This window comes from Pelophylax lessonae (assembly GCF_965119305.1).
Source record: "Pelophylax lessonae genome assembly, chromosome: 5".
Classification (NCBI taxonomy): Eukaryota; Metazoa; Chordata; class Amphibia; order Anura; family Ranidae; genus Pelophylax; species Pelophylax lessonae.
This window is the reverse complement of record NC_138772.1, coordinates 655,304-674,952: the sequence shown is the minus strand read 5'-3', so window position 1 is coordinate 674,952 and position 19,649 is coordinate 655,304. Positions and strand designations below refer to the sequence as shown.

At 54.2% G+C, this 19,649-nt stretch overlaps 1 protein-coding gene across 1 annotated transcript in view; it reads right to left on the bottom strand.

Moving 5' to 3' along the window:
* The window catches only part of ZFTRAF1 (zinc finger TRAF-type containing 1), a 35,252-nt gene extending 20,606 nt beyond the window's left edge, over window positions 1-14,646 (bottom strand). The window contains exons 1-2 of the mRNA XM_082258629.1: window positions 14,335-14,646; window positions 957-1,195 (exon numbers count right to left, since the gene is read on the bottom strand). Coding sequence (XP_082114755.1) covers window positions 957-1,195; window positions 14,335-14,562 — 467 coding nt within the window. The 5' untranslated portion in view covers window positions 14,563-14,646. The remainder of the gene's footprint in view (window positions 1-956; window positions 1,196-14,334) is intronic.
* Window positions 14,647-19,649: the final 5,003 nt, after the last annotated feature.

Below are 19,649 nucleotides of genomic sequence, written 5' to 3'. Positions count from 1 at the left end.
CCCTCTCACTTCCCTCATCTCCGGTAATAAATATAAAAGCGGATCACGGAGCCGCGATCGCCGTCACATTTACATCTCATACACCCGCCGCCGCTGTTATATTTATTACCGGAGATGAGGGAAGTTACAGCGATAGCAGAGGAGATGATTGATGTTGCTGCCGAAGTGTTTTAATGTACCCGCCGCAAGTATAACATTACACACAGTGCCGTGATAATTTCATGCCCACCGAGCATACGCACTTGTCAAATTCTTTCATGTTCAATCACGTATCCGGGGCTCTGAGCATGCGCACTGCTGCGCTGCTCAGCTGTTTCAGACAGGAAATGACGAGGGTATGGTTTCTTCAAGGGGTATGGTTTTTTAACGTTACACCGGGTTAGGGTAAGGACCCCCTGAGGTTGTGGTATCAGAGAGGAGTCGAGGTGTACGAGGTCCGGGTTGGGATAAGGACCCCCCTGAGGTTGTGGGATCAGAGAGGAGTCGAGGTGTACGAGGTCCGGGTTGGGGTAAGGACCCCCCTGAGGTGGTGTGATCAGAGAGGAGTCGAGGTGTACGAGGTCCGGGTTGGGGTAAGGACCCCCCGAGGTGGTGGGATCAGAGAGGAGTCGAGGTGTACGAGGTCTGGGTTGGGGTAAGGACCCCCCTGAGGTTGTGGGATCAGAGAGGTGTCGAGGTGTACGAGGTCCGGGTTTGGGTAAGTGTTGTGATAAATAAAAGCCTTTAATAATAAATTGGTTTGGCGTGTAAGTTAGTGAAAGGGCACCCAGGCATCATTGATCTCTGGTCCCCGAAGGGTGAATGTAAAGATTCTGCTGGGAGAGGCCCGCGCACGGCATGGGAAAAGGGCTACAACTAAAACACTGGATGGACAGCTGTGCCTAGAGTGGTTTTCAGAAGGAATTTCCAGAAGAAAAGATACATGACACATAAGGCTGGCATGAGGAATGTCACACCTGTCTTGGCACTCCTCCTTCTTGTGCCGCTCCAGTAGAGAACGAGGGAAAGCCTTCATACAGAATCCACATTCCGAGGGCAGCTCGCTCACTGCCTTCTCCACCGCAAGGTTCCGGCAGCACAGGCTCTTGCTGATCTCGCAGCGGCAGTTGGGGCAGGTGGCCTGCTCCTCCTTCAGCCGGGCGTCCGCCAGGAGGTGGATGAAACAGCCGGCACACATCAGGTGTCCATTGGTGCACTGCAGAGGGGAGAGCGGAATTAGATATACAGACATCGGGGGAGGGGGGTCTACATGAGGATGAAAACTAAGGCTGGCCATACACTATACAATTTTCTTATTCAATTTTCTTTAGATTTACCTTAAACTATGTAGTGCAAGGGCCTGCCTGATTGCATACAAATTGAAAGTATTAGGGCTTGACCTTATATTACATGGTTTTGGTAAATCTAAAGGAAAGTTGAACAAGAAAATTGTATAGTGTATGGCCAGCCTAAGGAAATCTATTTCTTTGGAAGTTCTGAGGGATCTAGAGGAATAAAAGAGGAAAAGGCATAAAATATTCCCTTCTGAATGAATCCCTGGATTAGCGAACTCCTTTACAGTTATAAATACAAATAACTATTTATAACCTATATGCCCAAAACTATGTGACCCCCCCCCCCAAATGATGAAGTTTGGGTGTTCCCGGCAAAGGTTACTCTTAATCATTCTCCAACATTCAAAGACAATGTAGACAATTGAGCTCTTCCAACCTTGGGGTAACAGTTTGGTGAAAACCCTTTTCTGTTCCATCATGACTGTCCCCTTTGAACAAAGCCAGCTCCATAAAGACATGGTGTGACCAGTTTGGTGTGGAGGAACTCGAATGTCCTACACAGAGCCCTGACCTCAACCCTACTGAACACCTTTGGGATGAGTTGGAACACCAATGTTGAGCCAGATCTTCTCATCCAGCACCAGTCCTGCCCTTGGAGGTTCTTAATTAAAAAACACTACCAATAATGGCAATAGGGTCATCTCAATAACGGATACACTATATAGCCCAAAGGATGCAGACACCCTCCTGAATGATGCAGTTTGGTTCTGTTCCAGCATGGCTGTGCCCCCCCCCCCCCCCATGTACAAAGCCAGCTCCATAAAAGACATGGAGTGACCAGTTTGGAGGGGAGGAACTTGAGTGTCCTGTACAGACTCCTGACCTCATCCCTACTGAGCACCTTTGGGATAAATTGGAACATCGATGGTAAGCCAGGTCTTCCTCTTGGTGCCCAACGTGTGTCACACAAACCAGGTATTCTCCTCCAACATCAATACATGACCTTGCTAAAGGGCATAAATTGTGGTGAGCATTTTCAGAAGAGTAGAGCCAGCTCCATAAAGACATGGCGTGTCCAGTGTGGGCCAGATCCATAAAGACATGGTGTGTCCAGTGTGGGCCAGATCCATAAAGACATGGTGTGTCCAGTGTGGGCCAGATCCATAAAGACATGGTGTGTCCAGTGTGGGCCAGATCCATAAAGACATGGTGTGTCCAGTGTGGGCCAGATCCATAAAGACATGGTGTGACCAGTTTGGTGTGGAGGAACTGGAGTGTCCTGCACAGAGCCCTGACCTCAACCCTACTGATCACCTTTGGAATGAGTTGGAACACCAATGGGTCCTGTCCTTGGAGGTTCTTGATTAAAAACCTTACCAATAATGGTTAATAGGGTCATCTCACTCCTAACAGGTACACTATATGGCCCAAAGAATGCACAAACCCTTTGCGAATGATGGAAGTTCGGTTTGGTGAAGACCCTTTTCTGTTCCAGCATGGCTGTGCCCCCCCAACCCCAGGCACAAAGAAACCAACTCCATAAAGACATGGTGTGACCAGTTTGGTGTGGAGGAACTTGAGTGTCCTGCACAGAGCCCTGACCTCATCCTTACTGAACACCTTTGGGATGAGTTGGAACACCCATCAGTCCTGTTCCTGAAGGTTCTTGACTTAAAAACCCTACCAAAAATGGTAATGGTGTCATCTCACTCCTAACAGACACACTATATGGTCCAAAGGATGCAGACACCCCTCCGAATGATGGAGTTCAGTTTGCTGAAGACCATTTTCTGTTCCATTATGACTGTCCCCTTTGAACAAAGTCAGCTCCATATAGACATGGTGTGACCAGTTTGGTGTGGAGGAACTCGAATGTCCTACACAGAGCCCTGACCTCAACCCTACTGAACACCTTTGGAATGAGTTGGAACACCAATGGGTCCTGTCCTTGGAGGTTCTTGATTAAAAACCTTACCAATAATGGTAATAGGGTCATCTCACTCCTAACAGGTACACTATATGGCCCAAAGAATGCACAAACCCTTTTCGAATGATGGAAGTTCGGTTTGGTGAAGACCCTTTTCTGTTCCATCATGACTGATCCCCCCCCCCTCCCCCGTGCACAAAGAAACCAACTCCATAAAGACATGGTGTGACCAGTTTAGTGTGGAGGAACTCGAGTGTCCTGCACAGAGCCCTGATCTCACCCCTACTGAACACCTTTGGGATAAGTTGGGACACCCATCGGTCCTGTTCCTGAAGGTTCTTGATATAAAAACCCTACCAAATATGGTAATAGATCATCTCACTCCTAACAGACACACTATATGGTCCAAAGGATGCAGATACCCCTCCAAATAATGGAGTTCAGTTTGCTGAAGACCCTTTTCTGTTCCATTATGACTGTCCCCTTTGAACAAAGTCAGCTCCATAAAGACATGGTGTGACCAGTTTGGTGTGGAGGAACTCGAATATCCTACACAGAGCCCTGACCTCAACCCTACTGAACACCTGAGCCTTTTTTTTTTGTTGGTGCCCAATGTGAGGCCCAGCATGTGAGGTTAGTGCAGTGATCTCCCCCGCAGAGCTCTTGTGTTCTGATAGGGGGGGTGCCCACCCCCCACCAGAACACTCTGACCAGTGCTCTCTGCCATTGGCTGAGCGGGAGCTGGTGGGCCTCTGGATTTCCAGCATGCACGCCCCACAGATGCCGGCCAAACGCCCAGCTTCGATCCAACAGCTTCTCTTGGACAGGCCGTCATACATACCGGCCGAATGTCTGTTATTTCTTTCTTTGGACCGGCCGTTGTCTCCCAACATTCGGCCCGCCTGTACCCGGGGTCACTGGTATAAACATTCCATTTCCCTCTCCAGCTTATCACATTATGGAGAGAGCTCCGCCCGCCACAGGAAACATGTGACCTCCACTCAGGCCAGATTTCAGCACCATCATACTTTGACTGACAATTGCACGGTCATGCAAAACGCTGTATCCATATTTATATAATTTTTTTCCCACAAATAAAGCTTTGTTGTGGTGACATTTAATCACCACTGGAGGGGGAGGGGTATTTTTTTATTAAATTTATGGAAAAGAACAAAAAAATGTTGAAAAAAATTTTCATAGTTTGTTCAAATAATTTGCAAACCGCTCATTTTTCTCCTTCACTGATGTGCACTGATGGAGCGGCACTGATATGCAGCACTGGTGGGCACTGATTGGCAGCATTGATGGCAATGACTGGCATCACTGGTGGGCACTGACTGGCAGCACTGGAGGGCACTGACTGGCAGCACTAAGTGGAACTGAAGCTGCGCTTGTGGGCACTGAATGGCAGCACTAATAAGTGGAACTGAAGCTGCGCTTGTGGGCACTGAATGGCAGCACTGGTGGGCACTGAATGGCAGCACTGGTAGGAACTGAATGGCAGCACTAATAGGTGGCATTGAAGCTGCGCTTGTGGGCACTGAATGGCAGCACTGGTGGGCACTGATAGGCAGCACTAATAGGTGGCACTGAAGCTGCGCTTGTGGGCACTGAATGGCAGCACTGGTGGGCACTGAATGGCAGCACTAATAGGTGGCACTGAAGCTGCGCTTGTGGGCACTGAATGGCAGCACTGGTGGGCACTGAATGGCAGCACTAATAATTGGCACTGAAGCTGCTCTTATGGGCACTGAATGGCAGTACTGGTGGGCACTGAATGCAGCACTGGTGGGCACTGAATGGCAGTACTGGTGGGCACTGATAGGCAGCACTAATAGTTGGCACTGAAGCTGCGCTTGTGGGCACTGAATGGCAGCACTGGTGGGCACTGAATGGCAGCACTAATAGGTGGCACTGAAGCTGCGCTTGTGGGCACTGATAGGCAGCACTAATATGTGGCACTTGTTATATTCTCCGTGTTGTGAGAGACACAGGACTCTGATCTGGAACAACGGTTGTTTATTCAGGACTTTCTATACACTCCAACATGCATTACAGGACAGCTCTGCATATCAATACATCTCTTACATGTCTCTAAGATGGCCACTCTGCCCCTTGACCCTTGTCATCACTCCTGGGTGGAGCCAGCCTTAAAGTGACAGTACAATTGAAACCCTTCAGGTATAACACCTTCCATCCATCCCTAAAAAACAAAACAAAACAAAAAAAAACACACAACAAAACGAGAACAGGCATAAAACAGGAACTGATAATTGTCCCATGCAGTCCTCCAACTCAGGAGATTTACATGGCTTCTTCCGCGTCCGGATGAGAGAACAACTTCCAGGGACGCTACGGGGAGAACATGGCAGCGGATCACTTTCGGTGGGCCCGTCGAAAGTCTCGTAACCAGTCTTGCAGCTGAAACCGGTTAGGAGGGCGTCAGCGTCGTTGAGGACGGGCACCCAGCGATTCAGGGCTGGCCGGAATGGACACCGGTGGGGCCAAGAGGGGATTCCCTAGCTCAGAGGGTGAACAGACCTCCGGACCAGGGCTGGGGGGCTCTGTTGGGGCTGAGTTCAAAAGGTCAGAGGCCCCCCAAGCATCAGTCTCAATGCCTCCTGATCCGGTAGGAGCAGATCCTTGAGACAATGGAGGTGCAGCCGATGTCAGGGATTCGGGCAGCTGGGAACGAGGATACAATTGGTCCGCATGCCGTCTGCAAATGGAACCATCTTCCAGGCAGATCCTATACATTTTGGGTCCCAAAGTCTCTGCGACTATAGCATGAAGCCAACGAGTGTTGGAAGCGCCATAAGATCGAGCCCATACCTTTTGCTGGGCTGTAAACCGGGGAATCTTGTCGTATTCGACCCTCTTGTCTTGGGACTGCCGTACATGTTCCTGGACCGTTTGAGGGCGGAGCATATCCAAAACAGTCCATGGCTGCCGACCCAAAAGAAGTTCAGCTGGAGTTTTCCCAGTAGTTGCATGTGGTGTGGTTCTGTAAGCAGAAAGGAAGGAGTCCAGCTGCTGGGGTGACAGGGACTGTTGTTTACTTGTAGTCACAGTAGCTTTGAAATAGCGTTTGAAGGTCTGTACAAACCTTTCTGCTTGACCATTTGTAGCCGGGTGGTAAGGTGCGGTCAACTTGTGTTTGATGTTGTGGGCAGTCAGGAAACTCTGAAACTCCTGGCCTGTGAATTGTGCACCGTTGTCTGTGGAGAAGAGTCTGTTAATGTCCTTGTCAGACAGGACATGGCGTCTGCATTAGCATTGGCATCATGGCTGCGATACTGGATTTTGTAGCTATATGCTCCCAAGAATAGGGCATAGCGTTGAAGACGGGCTGCAGTCGTCTGGGAGATGCCTTTGTCAGGGCTAAAGATCTGAAGGAGCGGTTTATGATCAGTCAGTATGGTGAATTCCCTACCATACAGGTAAAGATGAAACTTCTTAATTGCCCAAATGAGCGCTATAGCCTCTTTGTCAATGTGAGAGTAATTGCTTTCTGCTTTTGTCATGGACCTGGAGGCGAATGCCACAGGTTTCTCTGACCCATCTGGTAAAACATGAGATAGTACAGCCCCTAGACCATAGGGTGAGGCATCACAAGCCAAGGTGAGAGGCCTTTGGAGGTCATAGTGCACGAGCATGCGTGACGCCAAAAGCTTTCGCTTAGAAACTTCAAAAGCACGTTGGCATGCAGCCGACCAGTTCCATCTGGAGTGTTTCTCCAAATGCTTGTTTAATGGAAACAAAGTGTGTGCTAGATCTGGCAGGAATTTGTGGTAATAGTTCAGCAAGCCCAGGTATGATCGCAGGTGTTGGACGTTGGTTGGGGCTGGAGCTTTTACTAAAGCATCAACTTTGGCTTCCGTGGTGTGTATACCCTCTGCATCCACAAGGTGGCCACAAAACTCCAATTTAGGTACCATGAATTGGCATTTCGCTAAGGTCACTTTTAGACCCTGCTCTTGGAGTCTCACCAACACAAGCTCCACGTTACGCTTGTGTTCCTGGTCCGTCAGGCCCGTGATGAGCATGTCATCTAACAGGCACTGTGTGAAAGGAATGTCCACCAAAATCTCATCCATTTTGCGTTGCCAAATGGCGGCGCGGAGGCTACCCCAAACACCATCCGATTGTATTCATACAGTCCCTTGTGAGTGTTGATTGTTAGAAACTTGCGGGACGAAGGGTGGACCTCAAACTGTAAATAAGCTTGCCTGAGATCAAGCTTGGTGAACTTTTGACCTCCTGCAAGAGAGGCAAAAATGTCATCTACTCTGGGTAGGGGATACTGGTCTATCTCCAGTTGAGAATTTAGTGCCTTGCGGAAATCGCCACAAATGCGTAAGTCCCCATTTGCTTTCTTTACTGGTACAACTGGTGATGCCCACTCGCTGTGCTCTACCTTTGAGATGACACCTTGTTCCTCCAGCCGGCTTAGTTCAGCTTCCACACCTGCTCGGAGTGCGAAAGGTACCGTCCGAGCTTTGAAGAACCTAGGCTGGGCTTTGGGTTTCAGCCTGAGTCTCACACAGTCATGCTTTATTTTTCCCAAATGGTTATCAAAGACTTGTGGAAAATCGCTGTTTCAGGGACTTCACCCATCCCTCTTCATCCCCTGATGGGATGGTCATGGTGTTGCAGGGGTTTATGGCGATGTCTGGCATGCCAAAGTGAGCAATCCAGTCTCTCCCAAAGAGAGGGGGTCCCCCATGTTCTAGGACCCGGGTCCTCAATAGGCGGACTCCGGGCCGCGTCCGGACCCAGGCGCGCTTAGCTCTGGACCGCGGCGGTCTGTCTGTGCTGAAGCTGCTGCCTATTCCTTTTCACCCAACCGCCGCCCTGCCCGTCGCCCAGCATTCACAGCGGAGGAGGAACTTATTCCTCCTCGCGCCTAAGCACCCCCGCCGCGCTGCATTCCGGGAGTTGTAGTCTGTGGACACTGAGCTGAGGGAAGCCGGGCTTCGGCGGCAGGTGGTGAAGAGACATCTGCTCGGTGGCTAGGTGCATGGGCGTCTGAGAGCTCATCTCCTTGCCAAGCAGAAAGACCGGGACCTACCACATCGAAGAGGGTCACTCCAAACTCACATCCTGACCATCCCTGCATCCCCGACCGACCACCGATCATGCCACCTTAGAGGAAGGGGGTTTCTTTTCTCTACACTACAGCAACTAGGAAGACAAGTAAGTGCGGGAATGCTTGAATGTAAAATAAATCTATAATTTTATCTATACAGAACTACAGAAATGTTTTTAAAAAGAATAATGTATTTCACCTGCATATCCACTGAAAATATACAGCAAAAAATAGTTTGTACTACTGTAAACCATAAAAATGAAGTCTCACTGCATTTTTAAAGAATTATTTTCATATAATATAATGAAAATAATTCTTTAAAAATGCAGTGAGACTTCATTTTTATGGTTTACAGTAGTACAAACTATTTTTTGCTGTATATTTTCAGTGGATATGCAGGTGAAATACATTAATCTTTTCAAAAACATTTCTGTAGTTCTGTATAGTTAAAATTATAGATTTATTTTACATGCACATATATATTTGTTTTCCATCATTGCCGCCACAATGGCTGAAATTATAAATCAGGCTGACGGGAAGAATAGCTAAAAGACACAAAATTTTGTTTGCAGTCTCTCTCTATCTATGGATCAAACATCATATTTCACATATTGGTTGTGTATTTGTTAGGTCATTTTTTTGTGTATAGTTCAAAAGTTTTGGGGGAATGCCTTTTGTTGTTGGCGTTCTGTATTTGGAATTTGACGGTCAGTTTTCCGGACCTCGGACTGAATGGAAAATTGGTAAGTGGACCTTTCAAGTTTACATTTGAGTACCCCTGTTCTAGGATATATAATGGCATTCTCTTTGTCTGACCCTTGTAGGATACCTGTACTTTCACGTACCCCAGTGGGTGGAGTATCTGCTTTGAGTATGTCTGCAGTTTGATTGGTGTTGGACGGACAGTTGTTCGGATCAGAAGTTTTCTCCATTGTTTCTGGGTGATAACTGAAACTGCTGCTCCTGTGTCTACATCCATCTTGAGTTTCTTTCCTTCCACGGTTACCTCTACAGTCATTGCTGAGGGTGCTGAATGCATATGATGTATGTCCAATCTGTGGAGCACTTCCTCATCCTCTGATTCCGATGACGATGTATATCTTCCCACCATATATGCCTTTGTCCTGGGGTTCAGAGGTTGTTTATTTTGCACCTTCTTACTACGGCAGACTCGTTTCAGATGGCCTGCCTTACCACAATTATGACAGAGCTGATCCTTAAACCGGCAGACTTTGTTATCATGGTCTGTATTCCCACAACGGTAGCAAGCTGACTCCCGGCTTGGTGAGGGTCTATATTTACCGTTAGCTGCAGTTAACGGTCATTACCCCAACCCGGACCTCACACACCCCGACATCTCTCTGATCACACCACCCCAGGGGGGTCATTACCCCAACCCGGACCTCTCACACCCCGACACCTCTCTGATCTCACCACCTCAGGGGGGTCATTACCCCAACCCGGACCTCTCACACCCCGACACCTCTCTGATCTCACCACCTCAGGGGGGTCATTACCCCAACCCGGACCTCACACACCCCGACACCTCTCTGATCACACCACCCCAGGGGGGTCATTACCCCAACCCGGACCTCTCACACCCCGACACCTCTCTGATCCCACAACCTCAGGGGGGTCATTACCCCAACCCGGACCTCACACACCCCGACACCTCTCTGATCACACCACCCCAGGGGGGTCATTACCCCAACCCGGACCTCTCACACCCCGACACCTCTCTGATCTCACCACCTCAGGGGGGTCATTACCCCAACCCGGACCTCTCACACCCCGACACCTCTCTGATCCCACAACCTCAGGGGGGTCATTACCCCAACCCGGACCTCTCACACCCCGACACCTCTCTGATCTCACCACCTCAGGGGGGTCATTACCCCAACCCGGACCTCTCACACCCCGACACCTCTCTGATCCCACAACCTCAGGGGGGTCATTACCCCAACCCGGACCTCTCACACCCCGACACCTCTCTGATCTCACCACCTCAGGGGGGTCATTACCCCAACCCGGACCTCTCACACCCCGACACCTCTCTGATCCCACAACCTCAGGGGGGTCATTACCCCAACCCGGACCTCACACACCCCAACACCTCTCTGATCACACCACCCCAGGGGGGTCATTACCCCAACCCGGACCTCTCACACCCCGACACCTCTCTGATCTCACCACCTCAGGGGGGTCATTACCCCAACCCGGACCTCTCACACCCCGACACCTCTCTGATCCCACAACCTCAGGGGGGTCATTACCCCAACCCGGACCTCACACACCCCGACACCTCTCTGATCACACCACCCCAGGGGGGTCATTACCCCAACCCGGACCTCTCACACCCCGACACCTCTCTGATCCCACAACCTCAGGGGGGTCATTACCCCAACCCGGACCTCTCACACCCCGACACCTCTCTGATCTCACCACCTCAGGGGGGTCATTACCCCAACCCGGACCTCTCACACCCCGACACCTCTCTGATCCCACAACCTCAGGGGGGTCATTACCCCAACCCGGACCTCACACACCCCGACACCTCTCTCACCACACCACCTCAGGGGGGTCCTTACCCCAACCTGGACCTCGGACACCCCGACACCTCTCTAATCTCAACACCTCAGGGGGGTCCTTACCCCAACCTGGACCTCGGACACCCCGACACCTCTCTAATCTCAACACCTCAGGGGGGTCCTTACCCCAACCAAGTGAGCAAGGGAGGGGTCAGATGTATGTAGTAGTTAGGAGGGGTGATAAGAGGAGAGGGGAGGGGTGGGGTGTATGTAGGGGTCAGAGAGGAGGGATCAGGGAGAGCGGTGTCAGGTGTATGAAGGTGACAGTTGTATGTCGGGGGATGGATCATGTGTATGGAGGGGAGAAGTCAGATGTCGGAGGGATAAGGTGTATATAGGGGTCAGGGGGGAGGGTTAAGGTATATGTAGGGGTTGGGGAGGAGAGGAGTCAGGTGTATATCTGGGGGGGAAGGGTAAAGTGTATGTTAGGGGTTGGATGGGAGGAGCCAGGTGCACATAGGCGTGGGTAGAGGAGGGGTCTGGAGCACCTAGGGGTGAAAAGGGGAGGAGTCAGGTGTACGTAGGGGTGGGGAACGGAGGAGTCAGGTGTACGTAGGGGTGAGGAGGGGAGGAGTCAGGTGTACGTAGGGGTGGGGAACGGAGGAGTCAGGTGTCTGTAGGGGTGAGGAGGGGAGGAGTCAGGTGTACGTAGGGGTGAGGAGGGGAGGAGTCAGGTGTCTGTAGGGGGGAGAAGGGGAGGAGTCAGGTGTACATAGGGATGAGGAGGGGAGGAGTCAGGTGTACGTAGGGGTGGGGAACGGAGGAGTAAGGTGTCTGTAGGGATGAGGAGGGGAGGAGTCAGGTGTCTGTAGGGGTGAGGAGGGGAGGAGTCAGGTGTCTGTAGGGGTGAGGAGGGGAGGAGTCAGGTGTCTGTAGGGGTGAGGAGGGGAGGAGTCAGGTGTCTGTAGGGGTGAGGAGGGGAGGAGTCAGGTGTCTGTAGGGGGGAGAAGGGGAGGAGTCAGGTGTACATAGGGATGAGGAGGGGAGGAGTTAGGTGTCTGTAGGGGTGAGGAAGGGAGGAGTCAGCTGTACATAGGGGTGAGGAAGGGAGGAGTCAGGTGTATGTGGGGGTGGGAAGGGGCAGCTGTGAGCTATGAGGGGAAGGGATCGGGTGTAAGGGGGAGGGGCAGCTGTCAGGTATGAGGAGGAGGAGGGCTCAGCTGTCAGGAATGAGGAGGAGGAGGGGTCAGCTGCCAGGAATGAGGGGGAGGGGTCAGGTATGAGGAGGGGAGGGGTCAGGTATGAGGAGGGGGAGGGCTCAGCTGTCAGGTATGAGGGGGAGGGGTCAGGTATGAGGAGGAGGGGTCAACTTTCAGGTAATGAAGGGGAGGGGTCAGGTATGAGGAGGGGAGGGGTCAGCTTTCAGGTATGAAGGGGAGGGGTCAGCTGTCAGGTATGTGGAGGAGGAGGGGTCAGGTATGAGGAGGGGGAGGGCTCAGCTGTCAGGTATGAGGGGGAGGGGTCAGGTATGAGGAGGAGGGGTCAACTTTCAGGTAATGAAGGGGAGGGGTCAGGTATGAGGAGGGGAGGGGTCAGCTTTCAGGTATGAAGGGGAAGGGTCAGCTGTCAGGTATGTGGAGGAGGAGGGGTCAGCTGTCGGGGGGGGGTCAGCTGTCAGGTATAAGAGGGAGGGACTAGGTATAAGGGGGAGGGGTCTGCTGTTAGGTATGAGGGGGAGGGGTCAGGTATGAGGGGGGAGGGGTCAGCTATGAGGGGGGAGGGCTCAGCTGTCAGGTATGAGGGGGAGGGCTCAGCTGTCAGGTATGAGGGGGAGGGGTCAGGTATGAGGGGGGAGGGCTCAGCTGTCAGGTATGAGGGGGAGGGCTCAGCTGTCAGGTATGAGGGGGAGGGCTCAGCTGTCAGGTATGAGGGTTAGGGGTCAGGTATCAGGTATAAGGAGGAGGGGTCAGCAGTCAGGTATGAGGAGGAGGGGTCAGCTGTCAGGAATGAGGGGGAGGAGTCAGGAATTATGGGGGGAGGGGTCAGCCATCAGGTATGAGGGGGAAGGGTCAGCTGTCAGGTATGAGAGGGAGGGGACAGCTGTCAGGTATGAGTAGAGGGAGGGGTCAGGTATGAGGGGGGAGGGGTAAGCTGTCAGGTATGAGGAGGGGGAGGGGTCAGCTGTCAGATATGAGGGGGGAGGGGTCAGCTGTCAGGGATGTGGAGGAGGGGTCAGGTATGAGGGGGAGGGGTCAGGTATGAGGAGGGAAGGGATCAGCTTTAAGGTATGAGGAGGGGGAGGAGTCAGCTGCCAGGTATGTGGAGGAGGAGGGGGTCAGGTATGAAGAGGGGGAGGAGTCAGCTGTCAGGTAAGAGGAGGGGGAGGAGTCAGCTGTCAGGTAAGAGGAGTGGGAGGAGTCAGCTGTCAGGTAAGAGGAGTGGGAGGAGTCAGCTGTCAGGTATGAGTGGGAGGAGTCAGCTGTCAGGTATGAGTGGGAGGAGTCAGCTGTCAGGTATGAGAAGTGGGAGGAGTCAGCTGTCAGGTATGAGGAGTGGGAGGAGTCAGCTGTCAGGTATGAGGAGTGGGAGGAGTCAGCTGTCAGGTATGAGTGGGAGGAGTCAGCTGTCAGGTATGAGTGGGAGGAGTCAGCTGTCAGGTATGAGGGGAGGAGTCAGCTGCCAGGTATGAGGAGTGGGAGGAGTCAGCTGTCAGGTATGAGGAGTGGGAGGAGTCAGCTGTCAGGTATGAGGGGAGGAGTCAGCTGTCAGGTATGAGGGGGAGGAGTCCGGAATGAAAAGGGAGGGGTCAGCTTTCAGGTATGAGGGGGGAGTCAGTTGTCAGGTATGAGAGGGAGGGGTCAGGTATGAAGAGGGGGAGGAGTCAGGTATGAGGAAGGTGAGGGCTCAGCTGTCAGATAAGAGGAGGGGGGAGGGGTCAGCTGTCAGGTAAGAGGGGGAGGGGTCAGCTGTCAGGTATGAGGGGGAGGGGTCAGCTGTCAGGAAAGAGGAGGGGGAGGGGTCAGATGTCAGGTGTGAGGGGGAGGAGTCAGGTATGAGGGGGGGAGGGGTCAGCTGTCAGGTATGAGGGGGGAGGGGTCAGCTGTCAGGTATGAGGGGGGAGGGGTCAGCTGTCAGGTATGAGGGGGGGAGGGGTCAGCTGTCAGGTATGAGGGGGAGGAGTCTGGTATGAGAAGGGGGAGGAGGAGTCAGGTACGAGGGGGAGGAGTCAGCTGTCAGGTATGAGGGGGGAGGGGTCAGCTGTCAGGTATGAGGGGGAGGAGTCTGGTATGAGAAGGGGGAGGAGGAGTCAGGTACGAGGGGGAGGAGTCAGCTGTCAGGTATGAGGGGGGAGGGGTCAGCTGTCAGGTATGAGGGGGAGGAGTCAGCTGTCAGGTATGAGGGGGAGGAGTCAGCTGTCAGGTATGAGGGGGAGGAGTCTGGTATGAGAAGGGGGAGGAGGAGTCAGGTACGAGGGGGAGGTGTCAGCTGTCAGGTAGGAGTAGTGGGCGGGGTCACCTGGTAGACGGAGGCCTTGGGTAGGTCGAGGCACACAGTACAGCAGAGGACGGAGTAGAGTCTCTCCTCCAGGCGGACCGCCCCCCCGGGGGGATGGTCAGGATCGGCTCTCAGACGTTTCTTAGGCGGCCAGTCATGCTCGGTGTCTCTCCCGGACTCCTCCGGCTCCTGATTGGACGATGATGAGGCCATAGTGGCCGCCGCCGGCTCCTCCCGATCCTCCGACATCTCCGCTCACCACCGCCGCTCCGCCATCTTTGTTTTCCTGCTTCTCTCCGCAGTCCGCCCCGCCCTTGACGCAGCGTCACCTGACCGCTCCGCCGCCATCTTTGTTTATCCCGCCCGCCCACTCTCCTAACCCCGCCCCCTCCATCCTCAGCTGTCTCTGTGTCCGCTCAGTGTGTCCTGTGCTCCTCCCCCTCACGTAAGTGGCCATGAAGTGTGTGGGGGAGGTGCAGAGGAAAGTGATGAGAGATCCAATGAGAGCTCTACGCGTTTCCCATCGTCTTCCTCAGGAGATATCCCCCCTCCCCCCATTCCACACATAGAAACCCCCGGACTGTTCCATGTACCCCCTAGGGGTGTCACCTCCCCCCATTCCACACATAGAAACCCCCAGACTGTTCCATGTACCCCCTAGGGGTGTCACCTCCCCCCCATTCCACACATAGGAACCCCCGGACTGTTCCATGTACCCCCTAGGGGTGTCACCTCCCCCCATTCCACACATAGAAACCCCCGGACTGTTCCATGTACCCCCTAGGGGTGTCACCTCCCCCCATTCCACACATAGAAACCCCCAGACTGTTCCATGTACCCCCTAGGGGTGTCACCTCACCCCATTCCACACATAGAAACCCCCGGACTGTTCCATGTACCCCCTAGGGGTGTCACCTCACCCCATTCCACACATAGAAACCCCCGGACTGTTCCATGTACCCCCTAGGGGTGTCACCTCACCCCATTCCACACATAGAAACCCCCGGACTGTTCCATGTAACCCCTAGGGGTGTCACCTCCCCCCCATTCCACACATAGGAACCCCCGGACTGTTCCATGTACCCCCTAGGGGTGTCACCTCCCCCCATTCCACACATAGAAACCCCCGGACTGTTCCATGTACCCCCTAGGGGTGTCACCTCCCCCCCATTCCACACATAGGAACCCCCGGACTGTTCCATGTACCCCCTAGGGGTGTCACCTCCCCCCATTCCACACATAGAAACCCCCGGACTGTTCCATGTACCCCCTAGGGGTGTCACCTCCCCCCCATTCCACACATAGAAACCCCCGGACTGTTCCATGTACCCCCTAGGGGTGTCACCTCCCCCCCCCCCATTCCACACATAGGAACCCCCGGACTGTTCCATGTACCCCCTAGGGGTGTCACCTCCCCCCATTCCACACATAGAAACCCCCGGACTGTTCCATGTACCCCCTAGGGGTGTCACCTCACCCCATTCCACACATAGGAACCCCCGGACTGTTCCATGTACCCCCTAGGGGTGTCACCTCCCCCCCATTCCACACATAGAAACCCCCGGACTGTTCCATATACCCCCTAGGGGTGTCACCTCCCCCCATTCCACACATAGAAACCCCCGGACTGTTCCATGTACCCCCTAGGGGTGTCACCTCCCCCCATTCCACACATAGAAACTCCCGGACTGTTCCATGTACCCCCTAGGGGTGTCACCTCCCCCCCATTCCACACATAGAAACCCCCGGACTGTTCCATGTACCCCCTAGGGGTGTCACCTCCCCCCATTCCACACATAGAAACCCCCGGACTGTTCCATGTACCCCCTAGGGGTGTCACCTCCCCCCATTCCACACATAGAAACCCCCGGACTGTTCCATGTACCCCCTAGGGGTGTCACCTCCCCCCATTCCACACATAGAAACTCCCGGACTGTTCCATGTACCCCCTAGGGGTGTCACCTCCCCCCCATTCCACACATAGAAACCCCCGGACTGTTCCATGTACCCCCTAGGGGTGTCACCTCCCCCCATTCCACACATAGAAACCCCCGGACTGTTCCATGTACCCCCTAGGGGTGTCACCTCCCCCCATTCCACACATAGAAACCCCCGGACTGTTCCATGTACCCCCTAGGGGTGTCACCTCCCCCCATTCCACACATAGAAACCCCCGGACTGTTCCATGTACCCCCTAGGGGTGTCACCTCCCCCCCATTCCACACATAGGAACCCCCGGACTGTTCCATGTACCCCCTAGGGGTGTCACCTCCCCCCATTCCACACATAGAAACCCCCGGACTGTTCCATGTACCCCCTAGGGGTGTCACCTCCCCCCATTCCACACATAGAAACCCCCGGACTGTTCCATGTACCCCCTAGGGGTGTCACCTCACCCCATTCTACACATAGGAACCCCCGGACTGTTCCATGTACCCCCTAGGGGTGTCACCTCCCCCCCCATTCCACACATAGAAACCCCCGGACTGTTCCATGTACCCCCTAGGGGTGTCACCTCACCCCATTCCACACATAGAAACCCCCGGACTGTTCCATGTACCCCCTAGGGGTGTCACCTCACCCCCCCCCCATTCCACACATAGGAACCCCCGGACTGTTCCATGTACCCCCTAGGGGTGTCACCTCCCCCCCCATTCCACACATAGGAACCCCCGGACTGTTCCATGTACCCCCTAGGGGTGTCACCTCCCCCCCCATTCCACACATAGAAACCCCCGGACTGTTCCATGTACCCCCTAGGGGTGTCACCTCACCCCATTCCACACATAGAAACCCCCGGACTGTTCCATGTACCCCCTAGGGGTGTCACCTCACCCCCCCCCCATTCCACACATAGGAACCCCCGGACTGTTCCATGTACCCCCTAGGGGTGTCACCTCCCCCCCCATTCCACACATAGGAACCCCCAGACTGTTCAATGTACCCCCTAGGGGTGTCACCTCCCCCCATTCCACACATAGAAACCCCCGGACTGTTCCATGTACCCCCTAGGGGTGTCACCTCCCCCCTATTCCACACATAGAAACCCCCGGACTGTTCCATGTACCCCCTAGGGGTGTCACCTCCCCCCCATTATACACATAGAAACCCCCGGACTGTTCCATGTACCCCCTAGGGGTGTCACCTCCCCCCATTCCACACATAGAAACCCCCGGACTATTCCATGTACCCCCTAGGGGTGTCACCTCCCCCCCATTCCACACATAGAAACCCCCGGACTGTTCCATGTACCCCCTAGGGGTGTCACCTCCCCCCCCATTCCACACATAGAAACCCCCGGACTGTTCCATGTACCCCCTAGGGGTGTCACCTCCCCCCCCATTCCACACATAGAAACCCCCGGACTGTTCCATGTACCCCCTAGGGGTGTCACCTCCCCCCATTCCACACATAGAAACCCCCGGACTGTTCCATGTACCCCCTAGGGGTGTCACCTCACCCCATTCCACACATAGGAACCCCCGGACTGTTCCATGTACCCCCTAGGGGTGTCACCTCACCCCCCCCCCCCCATTCCACACATAGGAACCCCCGGACTGTTCCATGTACCCCCTAGGGGTGTCACCTCCCCCCCCATTCCACACATAGGAACCCCCAGACTGTTCCATGTACCCCCTAGGGGTGTCACCTCCCCCCATTCCACACATAGAAACCCCCGGACTGTTCCATGTACCCCCTAGGGGTGTCACCTCCCCCCTATTCCACACATAGAAACCCCCGGACTGTTCCATGTACCCCCTAGGGGTGTCACCTCCCCCCCATTATACACATAGAAACCCCCGGACTGTTCCATGTACCCCCTAGGGGTGTCACCTCCCCCCATTCCACACATAGAAACCCCCGGACTGTTCCATGTACCCCCTAGGGGTGTCACCTCACCCCATTCCACACATAGGAACCCCAGGACTGTTCCATGTAACCCCCAGGGGTGTCACCTCACCCCCCCCATTCCACACATAGAAACCCCCGGACTGTTCCATGTACCCCCTAGGGGTGTCACCTCCCCCCCCATTCCACACATAGAAACCCCCGGACTGTTCCATGTACCCCCTAGGGGTGTCACCTCCCCCCCCATTCCACACATAGAAACCCCCGGACTGTTCCATGTACCCCCTAGGGGTGTCACCTCCCCCCCCATTCCACACATAGAAACCCCCGGACTGTTCCATGTACCCCCTAGGGGTGTCACCTCCCCCCATTCCACACATAGAAACCCCCGGACTGTTCCATGTACCCCCTAGGGGTGTCACCTCACCCCATTCTACACATAGGAACCCCCGGACTGTTCCATGTACCCCCTAGGGGTGTCACCTCCCCCCCCATTCCACACATAGAAACCCCCGGACTGTTCCATGTACCCCCTAGGGGTGTCACCTCACCCCATTCCACACATAGGAACCCCCGGACTGTTCCATGTACCCCCTAGGGGTGTCACCTCCCCCCCATTCCACACATAGGAACCCCCGGACTGTTCCATGTAACCCCCTAGGGGTGTCACCTCACCCCCCCCCCCCATTCCACACATAGAAACCCCTGGACTGTTCCATGTACCCCCTAGGGGTGTCACCTCCCCCCCCATTCCACACATAGGAACCCCCGGACTGTTCCATGTACCCCCTAGGGGTGTCACCTCCCCCCATTCCACACATAGAAACCCCCGGACTGTTCCATGTACCCCCTAGGGGTGTCACCTCCCCCCTATTCCACACATAGAAACCCCCGGACTGTTCCATGTACCCCCTAGGGGTGTCACCTCCCCCCCATTATACACATAGAAACCCCCGGACTGTTCCATGTACCCCCTAGGGGTGTCACCTCCCCCCATTCCACACATAGAAACCCCCGGACTGTTCCATGTACCCCCTAGGGGTGTCACCTCACCCCCATTCCACACATAGAGACCCCAGGACTGTTCCATGTACCCCCTAGGGGTGTCACCTCACCCCATTCCACACATAGGAACCCCCGGACTGTTCCATGTACCCCCTAGGGGTGTCACCTCCCCCCCATTCCACACATAGGAACCCCCGGACTGTTCCATGTACCCCCTAGGGGTGTCACCTCCCCCCCATTCCACATATAGGAACCCCCGGACTGTTCCATGTACCCCCTAGGGGTGTCACCTCACCCCCATTCCACACATAGAAACCCCCGGACTGTTCCATATACCCCCTAGGGGTGTCACCTCCCCCCCATTCCACACATGGGAACCCCAGGACTGTTCCATGTACCCCCTAGGGGTGTCACCTCTCCCCATTCCACACATAGAAACCCCCGGACTGTTCCATGTACCCCCTAGGGGTGTCACCTCACCC